The sequence below is a fragment of the Aethalodelphis obliquidens genome, unplaced genomic scaffold, assembly GCF_003676395.1.
Source record: "Aethalodelphis obliquidens isolate GAN/ISIS:26980383/991018 unplaced genomic scaffold, ASM367639v1 scaffold89, whole genome shotgun sequence".
Lineage (NCBI taxonomy): Eukaryota > Metazoa > Chordata > Mammalia > Artiodactyla > Delphinidae > Aethalodelphis > Aethalodelphis obliquidens.
Genome location: NW_020838033.1, coordinates 3,669,173 through 3,685,074, shown reverse-complemented (window position 1 = coordinate 3,685,074; position 15,902 = coordinate 3,669,173). Strand labels below are relative to the sequence as shown.

Genomic DNA, 15,902 nt, shown 5'->3' with positions numbered 1-15,902 from the left:
ACACACACACACACACACACACACACACACACACACACACACACACACGCCAGCTGCCACTGGGAGGAAGGGGAGCCCCCGTACAAGGGAACGGTGCCCATTTCCATCGGTAGCTCCTCCCCACCTCACCCCCACCCGCCTTGCTCTCAGCTACACATGTTAGAGGCTGAGGCAGTGGTCATCTGTTCTCTTACAGGGGGTCCAGGAACAGAAAAATGAAAACAAGAGTGGACTGAGTACCTTCAGGGTAACTACGGAACTCGGTCTCTGCATCTGTAAAGAGGAACTAAAACTCCTGGTCCCAAAGAGGTGCTGGGAGATGACACAGGCTCCAAGCCTGGCACACTAGCTGCTTCTCATCACTTCCCTCCCCTCTCTGGAGGAGGGCTCCAAGGTTCAAGAAAGTCCAGCAGCTCCTGCCACTGTGTCCTTTTGGGGTAGGAAAGCGAGGGGAGCAGGGACAGAAAATGACAAGTCATTCAACAGCCCCTTTGGGCCAAGCCTGGGCTGGGAACTCTGAGGGGACCCCAAATGAAAAAAACCCATCCCTGTCTCAGTTGGGTCTAGGGAAATAAGTCAATACAACCCCACAATGAGCCTCTGTCTGCCTCTTTCCCCGGCCCCACGAGCCCTGTCTCAGAGCAAGAGTCCCCTCTTTCTTTTCAATTTTTTTTAAAAAATCTTTTTTGTATTTTTTGGCTGCACCATGCGGCATGTGGGAATCTTAGTTCCCTGACCAGGAATCGAACCCCCGCCCCCTGCCTTGGAAGCACAGAGGCTTAATCACTGGACCACCAGGGAAGTTCAAGAGTCCCCTCTTTCTTGGAGGCCACAGGTAAGAAGATTTCAGAGAAGCATCCCGGGACTCAGGGAGCAAAGTTACCTCTAGGCATGCAACTTGAATCCTCCCTGCTGCCCCAGAAGTCCACTGTTTCCCTATTCACCAAAAACCAGACCTCTGGTGCCTGTGAGAAGCCTCTCAGCCCATCTCCTAGGCTCCAGCATCGCCCTCAACTCTCCCTTGCCTGCAGCTCCAAAGCTGCCACCAACTCCACAGAAAGGCAAACAAAGGCTGATGGGACAGAAGCAAGATCCCCTGCACTTGGCTGAGGGCAGCCCTGTCTCTCTGGAATCGCCATGGAGGTGCGGAAGCGGCTGCTCACAGCTCTGGGTGAGGGGGATGCGTGAAGTTCGGGTCGCTGTGCCTGCAGCCTGGTACCTTGCCCTCTGCACCCGGGCTGCCTATGACTCAGGGTTGGAGTATGAGACCTCTCCCTCCCTTCCTGTCACCCAGGGTTACAGTTTCTCACTCCTCCAGGGGCAACCCTAGCCCCACCCTGGCCAGGTCACCAGCCTAGCTCAGTTGGCCACCTGGGAGGCTGGCTTAAAGGCACAGACCGTGGCTGCACCACCCCAGATTCCTGGTTCAAGAGCCCAGGCCCAGAGCATTCCTCAGGCCAGGGTCAGGAAGGGGAGGGACCACTATTAATGAGATAGTGTAAATAAAAGTACTTTTTGCAAACACAACAGGCAGAAGAGCTGAGCACGAAGAACTTTAGATTTGAATTCCAGCTCTGGCAGAAAGGGGAGTGAGCTGCATGACCTGTCTGAGCCTCTGATTATGGGGTTCTTAATTTACAGGAGCGATCACATCTGCTTGGTAAGGCTCCTGCGAAGACTGAGCCTGGCACATTCTAATGAGTCGTAGCTATTATGAATGGATGGTCACGGGATGATCGTGGGGTGCTCTCAGCTAGGAAATGAGGCACCAGGGCTGCAAGGCCTTTTCTCCTTTTTTGTGTCCAGCCCAGCTTCCCTCTACCTTGCTGCCACCTGTGGGGGCTGAGAGGAGGGTGGTTCAGACAGCCAGAGGCAGAGAACTCTCCCAATGGGGGAGTCCGGGGAACTAGCAGCTCACCAATCCTCAACCCTTCCCAAATGCCTCCACCTGTGTTCAGGAGCCCGGCGAAAACAAGCCAGGGCAGACGGACATGGCAAGACTCTTGACAATGCAGGTCCCCAGATACGACTGCTTCCTCACAGGGTCTAGGACAAAACTCCACCTCCCTCAAAATGTAGAGGACGTTGTGAGACACAGCCCCTCTCCCTCCCCAAAGGCCCTGCAGCAGCCCCTGAGAGTGCCTGGCACAAAGTAAATGCTCAATAAATATTTGTTGAATGAATGAGTGATGTCACCCTGTTTCTCCCCCAACTCTGATCCCATAAGTCCTCTGGGGAAGCAAATCTCGACCTCAAACACCAGCAATACATATTTATTCAGCACACAGAGCACACTAGGTATGGCAGGTTGAGGGCAGGGTGGCCATCAGAGGTGACATAGCTTTTAACCCAGCTAAGTCTTTCAGGGAGGAGAAAAGGCTAACACCAAGGACGTAGCTTGTGCTCTGGGTCATGTCATGTCGTAGGGAAATTGCAGTGAAACAGGCAAGTCTAATTTGACTCTCTCCTGTTGTAAAGGGGAAGCCTTGCGAAGTTGGTTAGCAACTGTATCTATGGGACCGAAGGTTCCCCCTCAGGTCTCAGTCCTCCAGGCACCAGGTCCCCATTCCAAGTGCCTGCCCTTACTACCTGAAGGGGGTTGGGAGGAATAGGTCTGATACCTGGATATTCCAGGCCTCCTGCTCAGTGCAGGGGTGAGGTGTCCCCAGGGCCACCTCCTGTAAGGAGAGTTCTAAAAAGAGAGAGGAATCACGAACTCTCACTTCCCAGGGCAACCTCCACCTGAATGTCCTCTTTCTGCGAGGGCAAGAGAACAGCTGGGGAGGGCACCTTGAAGGATCCCTGCACCACTCCGCTCTGACTCCAAAGGTGTGGGGCTGGAGAGAGTACCCTAGCAAGGTAGGCAGGGTACAGCCTATACCACATCCCCTTCCGGGCACTTTAGTGCACTTCCCCACCTTCAAGGAAAAGACATTACCATACCCATTTGATAGATGGTGAACACTGAGGCCTAGAGCCATTCGTAGAGCTGGCAGGAGCAGACCTGGAACCAGGACCAAGTCTCCCAACTCCCAGGCTAGCAATCCCTCCATCATATATTGCTTCTGCCTTATGTGGGTGGAAAGTGGTCATAGCCTCTTCCCAGTTCATAACCGTGCAGAAGAAGGAGCGCACAGGGAACTCAAGATGCAGAGACCAAAATCCCTATCACCGGGGAAGGGCAAAAACCCCAGTGTGCAAGGACAGAGAGCTCTCAGGTCCTGCCTGCAAGCTCAAATCCTGCCTTCCGGCATGGTCATTGGGAGGAAGGTCAGTACCCACATCCCTCGTACCCATAACACGGTCTTCCTCTCCACCTGCCCAGCCAGGCCCAGGACTGTGAAACAGCAGCAGCCCCATATGCCCCTTTCCTCCAAGAGCAATTTCAAATGTATCTCAGAACCTTAGAACCCCACCCCCTCACCCTGACTCAGAGACCAAAGGTCACTGAGGAAGCACCAACCCCAAGGTGGAGGGGAAAGACAAAAGTATCCAACGAACTGCCCTTTCCCAAACAAAACCTGGCTCCAGGTGGGCTCTGCACCCCTCTTCCCTCCCATGCCCCCCAGCCCCTGCCAGTCCAGACAGGAAGGAGGGAATCTTTGGACTTGGGGCCAGCTTTAGGAAGTGGATGACAGGCACGATGAGGAGGGGGACAAAATCACACAGGCTTCTCCTCCAGACTGGGGAGGGGATGCAGAGAGGAGGTGGATTTGGCCTTAGGGTCTTCGGGAGACTAAAAGAGGCCAGGATCCTACCCCAAACTGCCGGAAATACCCAGTTCTACTCTCCGCCCCCCTCCAAAAGTATAATGGCAACCAGATGAACGAGTCCAGCATGATTGGGGCGGGGGGAGGAGGAAGACGCGTAAGGGCCCCCAGGGGACAGTGAATTTCCAGAAGGCCACCTTCCCATCCCCCTAACACCTCCCCCTTTTCTTGGCTTCCCCTGAACTCAGCCAACCCCACCCTCCACTGGGGAAACCTGCTTTGAAAAGTTAGCTCTTTGTTCTACAAGCTGGACTCAGCCTCTGAGCACAATTTCAGGAGATTTCTGTGAAGCGACCCCCACCCACCCTACTCCAGCACGCGACCCCTCCCCGGTCCGGCTGGGCGGACCAGCACTGGGAGTTGGCTTCCAATTTGAGGTGGGGGCTGGGAAGGTACGGAGAACGTCTGCTAGTCCATTAACCGCTCACCCACCAAGAGAACTGCAGGTCGTGCAAAAAAGGGGTCTCGCAGTGGGGCTTGGGGCCTTATCCGAAGGCCAGTTCACCAGATGCAACACTCGCCGGCTGATAGCCCCCGCCCTCCAGTCTCCAGGCCAGGAAGCCCGGCCATTCGCCGCCGGAGCGGACGGTTTCGCTGGGGCCCCCAACCTCTGCCCCGCCCCCCCGCCGCCCCCTCCCCCAGCGCCCAGCGCTTCCGCCTACTTGGCGCTAGGCGAGGCGAGGAGAGGGAGCGGCCGTCTCCTCTCACTCTCCCGGCCCTAGGGGGCGGGACTGCACCCCTAACCTTCCCTCACTCCCCACCCCCACTCCGGGGCCTGGCTTCCCTACTCCACTCGCGTCCTCCCAACCCCTGGGCACAGAGCCCACTCTTCTCCAGTAGTGGCTGCCCGCCACGCGTGGACTCCTTGCCTTGCCCCGATCTCCTGGTTTCCAGACTGGGGTCTGTCCCCACACCCCACGACACCGCCCTCCCTCCCTCCCTCCTCCCAGGATCGCGGGGATGAGGCGGCATAGACCCAGCCCCGCTCTCCTCCCCCGATCTGGAGCACTGTTCGGGGATTGCAAAGACGCGCCTCCGGGTCCCGCGTCTCACCTTATCCAGACAGTTCACCTTCTCCGTAGGGTACACGATCTTGCCGCACCGGGCGCAGTTGGGATTCATGGCTCCGGGAAAGGCTAGGGCGGGGACGCCGGAGCTCGCGCACGTTCTTTCCCTGGAGCGAGCTGGCGGGAGACGGCCGCGGCTGCAACTGCACAGGAGACGGCGACGGCGGCTGGAGCTAGGGAACTGGCCTCCGCCTCCGCCCTCCTTCCCCTAATAAACACAGCGGGGAGGAGGGGCTGTACCGGGGCGGGGACGCGCCGCGGGCGCGGGCAGGGGCGCGCGCGGCGAGGCGCGCTCCCCGGGCGACCCGGGGCTGCGCGGGGGCGGGTTCCGGGGACGACTGCGGGCCCGGGGGTACGCGCCTAGGTGAGCTCCCAAGCAGAAGGAGCCCTGGAGAGATAGGCCCGGAGGCTAGGCGCGGACAGACGACCTTGCCCAGGGTACTTCCGGCGGGGCGGAGCCGATCTGGCTGCACATCTGGGCGTCTGGGCTGCAGGGGGCGGGCAAACCCCTCGCACCCCTCCAGGGTGGGGTTTGAGCCCACCCGAACACCAAATCAGATTCTCCAGATTTGGAGACTTCCTTTGTACCCGTTGGTACCCGGCGAGAACCTGCGGACCGAACGGGAAGCCCCTGCTCCGCCCCCATTAGCCTTCCCCTGCAACATCCTTTCCCACATTTGTAGGGCGGAACCAGTCTCTCCCGCCGGGACTCAGCGCCTCGCAGCTTGAGTTAGGTTTTCCTTCCCCGCGCCTCTGCCGTGCAGCTTTCCTGTGGTTCCCCGGATCCGGGGGCCTTCTGCTTTCTGCTTGGCCCGTTTTCCTCTTTCGTTCCTTTCTCTATATCCTTACTCTCCACCTTTGGTGTAGCGTTGACTTAACGCCCAAAAGAGCAGTATCCAAGCCCAGGGACGGTGTGGGGGTATAGCTCAGTGGTAGAGCATTTGACTGCAGATCAAGAGGTCCCTGGTTCAAATCCGGGTGCCCCCTCGTAGTTTTTTCCTAAACTTATGTAACTAATATAATTCATTCTTGACTCATATTTTAACCTTGGGTTCTAGGTTAAAGAAAGCACTGAAAAGCTATTTAAAAAATCCTTCCTCATTTTCCAGCCGTAACGGAGAGCTTTCGGCTTTATTTCGTACTCCGCAGGAGGAGGGGGTGGGTACAGGCACAAATCAGGTACAAAAGCTGCAGGTCCCCACTACCCACGCCAGCGGTATCAGGATTTCTGCGGTCACCGCTGGCAGCCTCAGGGGTGTCAGGCAGTTCCAGGAGCTGGTTCAAGAGACAAGACTCCCCCAAATTCGTGTTCAGTTTTGGATGGGGCTGGGTCAAGGGAAGGAAACCCACAGACACAGACTTTCTCCAACTTAAACTTTCTTTATTACAGGTGACAGGCGCATGCCGTGTTCACCTTTCCCTATTGCTCATGCCACCGGCAGAGTGAAAGCACTTCGAGAACGTGGAAATGGCCAATGCCGACCCAAAAGTTCATTTACAAAAATAAAGTTACATCCGGATGTAAACTGATATAAACTAATGTAGTGGTTCTCAAACTTGAGCTTGCGTCAGAATTACCTGGAGAGTTTGTTAAAGCACCTCCCGGTTTCTGATTCGCTTGGCCTGGAGTGGGACCCCGAGAATGTGCATTTTTAACAAGTTCCCAGGGAATGCTGATGCTGCTGGACCACACTTTGAGAACCACTGAACAAATAATAAAAGGCCATCAAGTTTCATAACCTAAAGACGGGGACAGATATCTATTGGCTGCGTGACTGACAGTATCACTGTTGGATCCGAGGAAAACGAGAAGGGAGCAAGGCCTCTCGCCTAGGTTTTGCCCAAAAAAAGGAAAAAGAAAGGATAGTGGGAGAGGCATGCTTCTTCAGACAGGGGGCAGTTGTGATATTTTAAACTCGGAATTTGGTTGTGTCAGCCCTCGGGGCCCCGGGGGAATACTACTCGAATGCATTTTTTCCCCACGGCTCCCATTACTGTGCGATGCGTCGCGAAGCTGGACATGGCGATTAAACAGATCTGCTGTGCGGTGCAAAGCCCAGACCCGAGAAATAACTAATTTTTCACCCCTTTCCTGGACACCAGGCCTCAATCTCACCACCTGTAGGTGTAACGGGCCAAAGCCCTGCCTTTGAACTCATATAAAGAAGGAGAAGGCTGTCCACTTTTCACCCTCCTTCTTACATCTATGCTGTGTCCCGTTAAACTTCGCCACTATATAAACCTTCTGAACTTGGATTCTCTTCTAATCTGCCTGGTCAGAGTATGAACTAGGCAAAATAATATTGCCCCGCCCCAACATTCCATCACCCACCCACCCCGCAAAGAAACTGTAATTAACATTAAACCAATAAGTCTTGAAGGGTCTCAGGGACTGGAATGGTCTCAGCCTTCTTTCTGCCTGCTCAGGCTTCTTGCCACTGAGTGGGGGTATTCAGTTGAAACACGGTAGAGTCACCCCGTGCGACTTCTGGGGAGAGAAAATATTCACCAGGTGCAAGAGGATCTCCAGGATCCTCTTTGGATCCTGGATTCAGAAACCTCAGACTCCTGCGTTATTCGGGGTTAACCTGAGTGGCTGTGAAAAACAGACGGGTAGACAAGGGGGCACCCGGATTTGAACCGGGGACCTCTTGATCTGCAGTCAAATGCTCTACCACTGAGCTATACCCCCTCTACAGATAGAATGTTGGTAAATTCTTTTTAAATCCATTCCAAATTTTTCCTTCTGAAAACATCCAAAATTAGTTTCTTCTTGTTACATGATACTGAATTTAGTAATAACGAGTTTAAAAACACTAACTAAAAACATGGCATTTTGAAAACATGTGAACTTAGGTACCAATCAGCCTTTTCTAGGTTCAATTCTTTATCCACAATCCCACTCATCTCTTCACCCTAAGAAGTCAGAGAAGAGCTTCTTGCAAAACTGAATAGAGAATCCTTTCCCCTGGTCTCTCTAAACAGAATGCAAACACCAGCTGAACAGACATCTCCACTGAGAGGCTTTCCCGGGCTGTATTCTCTAGTGGTCCCTCTCTCTTTTTATGGAGCAACTGCTATGTGCCCCACTCTAAGTGCAGAACATACTTTCAAATAGAAAGACACACAGGTTCTCAGTCTCACTGAGTTTAAAATCTAGTGGAGTCAGAATAGAAACAAATGAACAAACAAGGAAATGCCCAGTAGTAATAAGGGAAGTGACTAAAATGAAAAACAAGACGGTGTCTTAGGGAGGTCCAGGGGGGTATTTCAAGGTGGATAGTCATGGAAAACTTTTCTTTGCAGGTGAGTTTGGAGTTAAGATGTGAATGATATGAAAGTGACAGCCATTTGCCCAGCCCATCTCTCAGGGGCAGGCATTCCAGCTAAAGGAAATGGCCACTGCAAAGGCCCTAGGGCCAGAGTAGCTGGAGGAACAGGAAACAGGGGAGAGTGATTCAAGAGAGCTGGAGAAGTAGCCAGAGAGCCTTATAGGCCCAAGTAAGGAGTTTGGATTTTATTCCAAATGGATGAAAAGCCAGCCGTTGGACAGTTTTGAGCAGAGGGACTGGAAATCATCATTCACGCTATTGTGGGGGAGATTTACAGGGAGTGAAGAATAGAAACAGAGAATACATACAATGGAATACTATTCAGCCTTAAAAAGAAGGAAATTTTGCAATATGCAACAACAGGGGACATTATGCTAAGTGAAATAAGCCAATCATAGAAGGGCAAATACTGCATGATTCTACTTACATGAGGTACCTCAAACAATCAAACTTATAGAAGCAGAGAGTAGAATGGTGGTTGCCAGGGATGAGGAGAGAGAAATTGGGAGTTGCTAATCAATGCGTACTCAGTTTCAGTTATACAACATGAATACGTCTTAGAGAGCTGCTGTTGAACATTGTGCCTATACTTAACAGCATTGTATTGTGCACTTAAAAATCTGTTAAGAGGGTAGATCTCACGTTAAGTGTTCTTACCACAATAAAGGAAAAGAAGAAAAGTGGACACAATAAAATTTTTAAAAAGAGAGAGAGAGAGGTTAGGTAGGATTCTATTGCAACAGTGCAAGTGAGAGATGGTAGCGATGTCTGAGACGACAGTGACGTATTAGTTTCCTGTTGCTGCTGTAACAAATTACCACATACTTATTTGCTTAAAACAACACAAATGTATTATTACCTTACGGTTCTGGAGGTCAGAATTCCAAAATCAATTTTACTGGACTAAAAATCGAGGCGCTAGTATGCCCGCATTTCTTCTGGAGGCTTTAGAGTAGGAACAGTTTCCTTGACTTTTGTAGGTTGTAGAGTCCGCCAGCATTTCTTGGCTCATGGCCCCTTCCTCCATCTTCATAGCCAGGGTTGCATCTCCTCACCTTCTGTTCTCTGCTCCTATCCTCACGTCTCTCCCTCTCTGACTCTGATCCTCCTGCCTCCCTCTTATAAGGACTCTTCTGATTACTCAGATAATCCAGGATAATGTCCCCACCCCAAGACCCTTAATCACATCTAGAAAGTCCCTTTTATTATGTAAGGTAACATATTCACAAGGGCCTTGGGATGTGGACATATTTGGAGGCCCATTTTTTAGCTTATCACAGGGGCAACAGCAGAACTAGAGAGGACAGCAGGCATCCAGATTGACCATGGCAGGGGAGCCATGTCCTTCCTGTACACTGGATGGCTTGAGAAAGATGAGGGAAAGAGAACAATCAAGAATGACTCTTCTTTAGAGTCACTGTTGGTGGGAAAGTAAATTGCTGCAGCCACTATGAAAAACAGTATGGAGGCGCCTCAAAAAACTAAAAATAGAGTTGCCGTATGATCCAGCAATCCCATTCCTGGGCATATATCTGGACAAAGCTATAATTCAAAAAGATACATGCACCCCCGCATTCATAGCAGCACTATTCACAATAGCCAAGACATGCAAACCACCTAAATGTCCATCGACAGATGACTGGATAAAGAAGATGTGGTACATATATACAATGGAATACTACTCAGCCATAAAAAAGAATGAAATAATGCCATTTACAGCAACATGGATGGACCTAGAGATTACCATACTAAGTAAAATCAGAAACAGAAAGACAAATACCATATGATATCACTTATTTGTGGAATCTAAAATATGACACAAATGAACTTACCTAGGAAACAGAAGCAGACTCACAGACATAGAGAACAGACTTGTGGTTGCCCAAGGGGTGGGGGAGGGATGGCTTGGGAGTTTAGGATTAGCAGATGCAAACTATTATATATAGAATGGATAAACAACAAGGTCTTACTGTATAGCACAGGGAACTATATTCAGTATCCTGTAATAAACCATAATGGAAAAGAATATGAAAAAATATATTAAAATATATGTATAACTGGATCACTTTGCTGTACACCTGAAACTAACACAAAATTGTACATCAACTATATTTATTTATTGATTGATTGATCAATATATAGTTTTACCAAGTGAATCTCTATGTTGAAGGTATCTAGTCAAATCTTGCCAATAGTAGACATTATTTTAAAGAAATACACTAATATGCCGGCCCCCCAAAAAAACATGTTGTTATTTTACTTATTAGACATTACAATGTCTTCCTTTGTTATATTACAAAGCTCTTAGGCTCTAAATTAATTAAAGTATGAGATGGGCAAAAAAATAATTGGAATGGGTAAAAAAATTTAATGTAGCATATTACAGACATGGCATTTCAAGTCATTTATGAGGAGAATTTTTCCAATGGTCTTCAAAGTACTCCCTGGAGCCTCTCTGGTAGGGAGGGGGGGAATGGGGGTAGGGAGTGTTGCCAGGTTGGAATAACTCTCATCCTTCCCCATTTGAACCAAATTTAACTGTTTTACATAGTGAACTTATTGGTAAGCTGATCTGAAGGGTTCTGGACCTAGGATCCTGTGCTGCCAGCAGACTCTGGTCACTAAGCCCTTCCTCTCCCTAGACTTTCCAGAGCTGTCACTGCTGCTCTCTGGAAAGAGTCATGCTGTCATCAGGATAGAAAGACTCTGAGGAGTCCTTCTTCACCGAGAGCCTTTCATTCCCCTTCCCTTCTAGGAGTCGTGAACTTTCAGAACCTCTGCCTCCGACACCCACTCCCTTTAATTCTCCAACTATATTTTAATAAAATAAATTTTTTAAAAAAGAATAACTCTTCTTTTTTGTCTTCACTATCTGGGTGGATGTGGTTTCCTGAGATAAAGAACTGAGAAAGGAGTAAGTTTAGGAAAAACAAAAACATAAAAAACCCCTCAAGAGTTTCTTTTTAAAGCTCTGAAACAGAATGTAATAAAGTACAACCTCCTATTCTCATAGACTTCACATTCTAGTATGAGGTCAATATGCTAAGTTTGAGGTGCCCTGTAGACATTTAAGTGGAGATGCTAAGTATGCAGGTGGAGATCCAGTTAATTCTGAAGTTCAGGGAAATGTCTAGGTTGGAAACATAATTTGGGGAGTTGTCAGTGTATAATTGGTAGCTGGTGAAAGAGGGAGTCAATCCCAAAAGTGTGCTAGCTTCGACTCATACTGCCTTGTGAGAACCAATTGTTAAATTTTCAGGAATTTTTAAAGCCAGTTGACTTCACTGGAAATTGACAGGTGGGCGAATTTGCACTATGGGAATTGGCAAATGCTAAAAATCAGGTCCCCTGGAGCCAGTCGTCAGCCATTTATCAGCACAACCCTGCTCCTGACTGCTTCTGACTTTCTCCAGAAAGGAAGAGGCCAGCTCTTCAGCACTCTCTGAGGAGGAAAGATAAGGTGTAGAAGGTTTGAGACTGGAGAACGTATGTGAAATAGTCATTTTAGAGAGTGAGAAAGTGAAACTAGTCAGTCAGTGGTGGAAGAGTCATAAACAGGGAGACTGTCTGAGATTGGTGGAGCGACCCAGACTTCTGAGCTCTCCCCTAACAACATTTTGCTGCTTGGGTGCAAGCTCGGTAGAATGCCACAGTTGAGTTTAATTAGGTTTGGCTGATAGGTACCACCCAGGGCTTATAGTGAACCAGCCACTGTGCCACTGTGGGGAATACAAAAAGAAATGCAACATGATCCCTGCCCTCAAGGAACTTACAGTCTAGTTGGAGAAACAAGATACATACTCCAAGGGGAAAAAAATACCTGACAGTCGAGAGAGTAAATGTAGAGAGTAACAGAACTATGGAGACAGGTTATTGATAAGGAGAGAAATGAAGTCACAGACTTTCTTAAAAATTGGTAGTGAGCAAGAAGAAATGGACAGGCGATAACAGCTAAAGGGAAGATTTTCCAGTCTAGGGAAAGCCTGTTGATGTTTGAAGGAGCCAAGCGAGTGGAAGAGACTGAAGATACTGGAGAGAATGGAGATACTGCGGGCACGTCTGGTACAAGAGCAGGGGTGTCTTGGGAAGGACAAGGGAAGCACTTCCTCTCCTGTGCAAAGCACAGGCTGGGGATCCAGTGCAGCTCGGGGTGCAGGCAGGGAGTATGGAAATTAGACTTAAAGAATTCCAAGATGCCAGAGGTACAAGAGGTTGTTGTTGTTGAAGGAGAGAAATCCCATCGCACACCCCACAGGACCTTCAAGCCCAGCTCAGACTGGACTTCGCCCTCCCCTTCTACCGCCTGGGTGCGAATTGCCTTTTTTCTTTGTTCTTTAACATCACCCCAGGAAACCTGAAGCAATTGGTCATACATATCAAACTACTGTTAATCACCAATGCACTGTCTGGTCAGTAAACACTACAAATAAGCTGTAATCTCCTGTTTGCCAGCAGAGGGGGTATAGCTCAGGGGTAGAGCATTTGACTGCAGATCAAGAGGTCCCCGGTTCAAATCCGGGTGCCCCCTTATGCTTCCCTTTTAAACCTTAAATCATCCCAAAGATGGTACAAAAGAAAGGGGATACTAACCAAGCGAATATTTGGTCATTCTTGAGTGTTTTCTGGGAATACAAAAAGTAATAAACTACAGCATCGTAGATTTTATATTCCAATGAGGTCAACGCGCAAAGGAATTTTCTGTGTTCTCTATCTCTACGTCAATGGTTCCCAGTCTGTGGTTTGGGAGTTGAATTCTTGGAGGTCTGCCTGTGAGACACTTTCTACGTAGGAAAAAAGAATTTATTTCATACTTGGTTACTTACCTGTTTCATTCTTATCCATTCATGAGTACAGTGGAGCTTTCCAGAGGCTACATGATGTCACAACAGACTAAATGTGGAAACATGAAAATCCAGCTGTCTTTCATTAAGCCAGATATTAAAGGGATTTCTAAAAGAATGTAAAGCAAAGCTACTCTTCTCATTATTTTTAAAATTTAAATACAGTTCTTTTTCATTTTAAAATGTTATGTCTTTTAACAGGCAGTGGATTCATTACCTTAAACATTTCACAATTTAAATTTCTAATCTGGTAAATGTCAATAGATATAACTGTATAAACAAAACCTCTTTGGAGTTCTCAATAACTTAAGAATGTAAAGAATATTCAGACAAAGATATTGGAGAATGACTGCTCTAAGTAAAGAGGTGGTTTGGGGAAGAGCATGCTGGGGTTGTGAAATGGCACAGGGAAGAGATGGCTTGTTCAAAAATACATGACATCGAAAAGAGATTTGAAGAACATGTAGTGGATAAAGCAAGAAAGAGTCCTGAAATCCTAAGCAGTTTGGTGTTTCTGGAGTGTGAAGTGTGAGAGGCGAGGTGATGGGAGATGAGTCCAGGGAGAAGGTAAGCCATTTCGGGAAGAGATTCCAATGCCATGCTAAGGAGCTTGGACTTTATTCCATAGGCACTAGAGGGCCAGTACAGGCTTTTAAGCAACCAGAGGTTATGGTCAGACCATTTGGAGGCTGTTGCAATAGCTTTGAACCAAGGGCAGACTTTTAGATGCATGGACAGAAAAATTAGTAGCACCAACCAAGACAACTAATATAGGCAGAAAAGCAAAATTTCTGGGAAAATCATGATTTCGGCTTTGGACGTCAGGTTGGAAGTGCCTGTGAGGTGGAGGTGTCCCAGTCATTGGTTCCATACATTGGCTAGAGCTAAGCAGAAATGTCTGGGCTAGAGATACAGACTTGGGAGTTCTCAGCATATTGACGGTAATGGAAGCTACTGGGTGGTGTGATCACTCAGGGAAATACACTGAGAAGGGACAATGAGTAAGGAGGAGAGAGCAATACAACAGAGTGGCTTAGAGTCTGTGCTTTGGAATCAGCCAGACTCAGGGTGCCATTCCATCTCTACCTTTCATGATCTGTGTGCTCTTGGACACATGGCTTAACTTTTCTATTTCTCAGTTTTCTCATCTGAAAAATGAGAAGAATACCTAAATCACAGGGATGTGGGGAGGATTCAAGAAGCCACATTCCTGTAAAATGCTTAACTCAATGACTGGTACTTAGTAGCACTCCAAAAATAGTAATTTCTATTATTATTAGCATCATGGAAACCATGGGTGAAGAGTGTCAAGAAGATGGGAAGGGCCCCAGTGTGAAACGTTGTGAAGTCAAGTAAGATGAAGACTGAGGAGGGTCCTTGGATTTTGGAAAGAGTAGGTTATGGTGACCTTTCTAGTATAATTTTTCAGTATATATAATTTCTAGTATAATTTCAGTCATGTAGTGAGGACATAAACTACACTACAGGGGTTCAAGGAACATGTGCATGCAGGAAGTAAGGAAATAGAGACAGATCATTCCCAGACCTTTGGTTTTCATAGACCACTGAAATTACAAAGAGAAAAAAAAGGGCAGTGTTGGGATGGTAGAAAGTTGACAGTTGACATAGGAACATTTTTTAATTTTTTTTTTTTGCGGTACGCAGGCCTCTCACTGTTGTGACCTCTCCCGTTGCGGAGCACAGGCTCCGGACGCGCAGGCTCAGCGGCCATGGCTCACGGGACCAGCCGCTCCGCGGCACGTGGGATCTTCCCGGACCGGGGCACAAACCCGTGTCCCCTACATCGGAAGGTGGACCCTCAACCATTGCGCCACCAGGGAAGCCCGAAAGGAACATTTTTAACAAGAAAGATGAAAGAAGATAATCCCAGAATAATAGGCAGTCCTTTAAATTGAGCAAACGGAGCTTTATAAGAAACACTGTGTTTTCCAAATATTTCTAATTTTGCCATAGATGAATAAAAATTCCTTCACACAAGGATGCTGACGTATGGAGACCATAGAGGTAGACTTCTTCATTTGTTCAGCAATCATTCAGCATGTATTTACTGAGCCAGGCCCTATGCTGAATGCTGGGGATATACCACTGAACACAAAGGAGAACATGGACTCAGCCTTTCATGGAGCATATAGACTAGTTGGGGGAGATCGTTATTCAACAAAGTCATCAAATGTATATTGAAGAATTGAAATAAATAGTAAGAAGGAAAAATACTATGCAAGAGAGGTCAGAGTAGAATTTCCCTAAGGAAAAGATATTTAAGCTGAGATCTGAAAAATCAGTACACATGAAATACATGATACGGGTAGGCAGGGTAGAGTATTCCAAGCATGTGTGAGGCCTACGGGTATTCAGGAGCATCTGGTATCTGGCACCAAAACGTCAACCCTGCAGAGCAAGACAGAGCACAGTGCAAGATGAGGTTAAGAGGTAGGACAATGATCAGGGCCTCGTAGGCTGTGATATGGATTTTAACTTTGATTCTAAGAGTACAGAAACCACTGGAGGATTTTCAGGAGAGTGACATCGTAATGTTTACGTTTCTGAAAAATTATTTCTGGCCATTGTATGAAGAGTGAGTGGATGGAGGGGGGAGAAATAGAGGTCAAGAGACATGTTAGGAAGCTTCAGAAATAGTTTAGGCAAGAGATGGAGGTGACTAGTTCCAGAGCATTAGCAGAGGAGATGGAGAGAAGTGGATATATTTGAGAGACATTGAGAAGGCAGACTGAAGAGAAATGGACAGGAATCCCAGAGGGACACCTGGATGGATGCTAGTTTCATTTATCAACAGAGACAAATATGATAATGAAATCATATATTCAGAAACACATGGAATTTGGCTGAGAAGTGAAGGAGAGAGAAAAACTG

The 15,902-nt window shown here is 48.1% G+C and overlaps 1 protein-coding gene and 3 non-coding genes across 4 annotated transcripts in view; 2 read left to right on the top strand and 2 right to left on the bottom strand.

Annotated features, from left to right (window-relative positions):
• LASP1 (LIM and SH3 protein 1) overlaps positions 1 to 5,014 on the bottom strand; it is a 37,551-nt gene extending 32,537 nt beyond the window's left edge. Inside the window, exon 1 of the mRNA XM_027094460.1 lies at positions 4,824 to 5,014. Coding sequence (XP_026950261.1) covers positions 4,824 to 4,892 — 69 coding nt within the window. The 5' untranslated portion in view covers positions 4,893 to 5,014. The remainder of the gene's footprint in view (positions 1 to 4,823) is intronic.
• Positions 5,015 to 5,752: 738 nt separating this feature from the next.
• TRNAC-GCA (transfer RNA cysteine (anticodon GCA)) lies at positions 5,753 to 5,824 on the top strand. The gene has a single exon. It is a non-coding gene; the product is annotated as a tRNA-Cys (tRNA).
• A 1,633-nt stretch (positions 5,825 to 7,457) lies between these two features.
• TRNAC-GCA (transfer RNA cysteine (anticodon GCA)) lies at positions 7,458 to 7,529 on the bottom strand. Its single transcript has one exon. It is a non-coding gene; the product is annotated as a tRNA-Cys (tRNA).
• A 5,096-nt stretch (positions 7,530 to 12,625) lies between these two features.
• TRNAC-GCA (transfer RNA cysteine (anticodon GCA)) lies at positions 12,626 to 12,697 on the top strand. The gene has a single exon. It is a non-coding gene; the product is annotated as a tRNA-Cys (tRNA).
• The last annotated feature ends 3,205 nt before the right edge of the window (positions 12,698 to 15,902 follow it).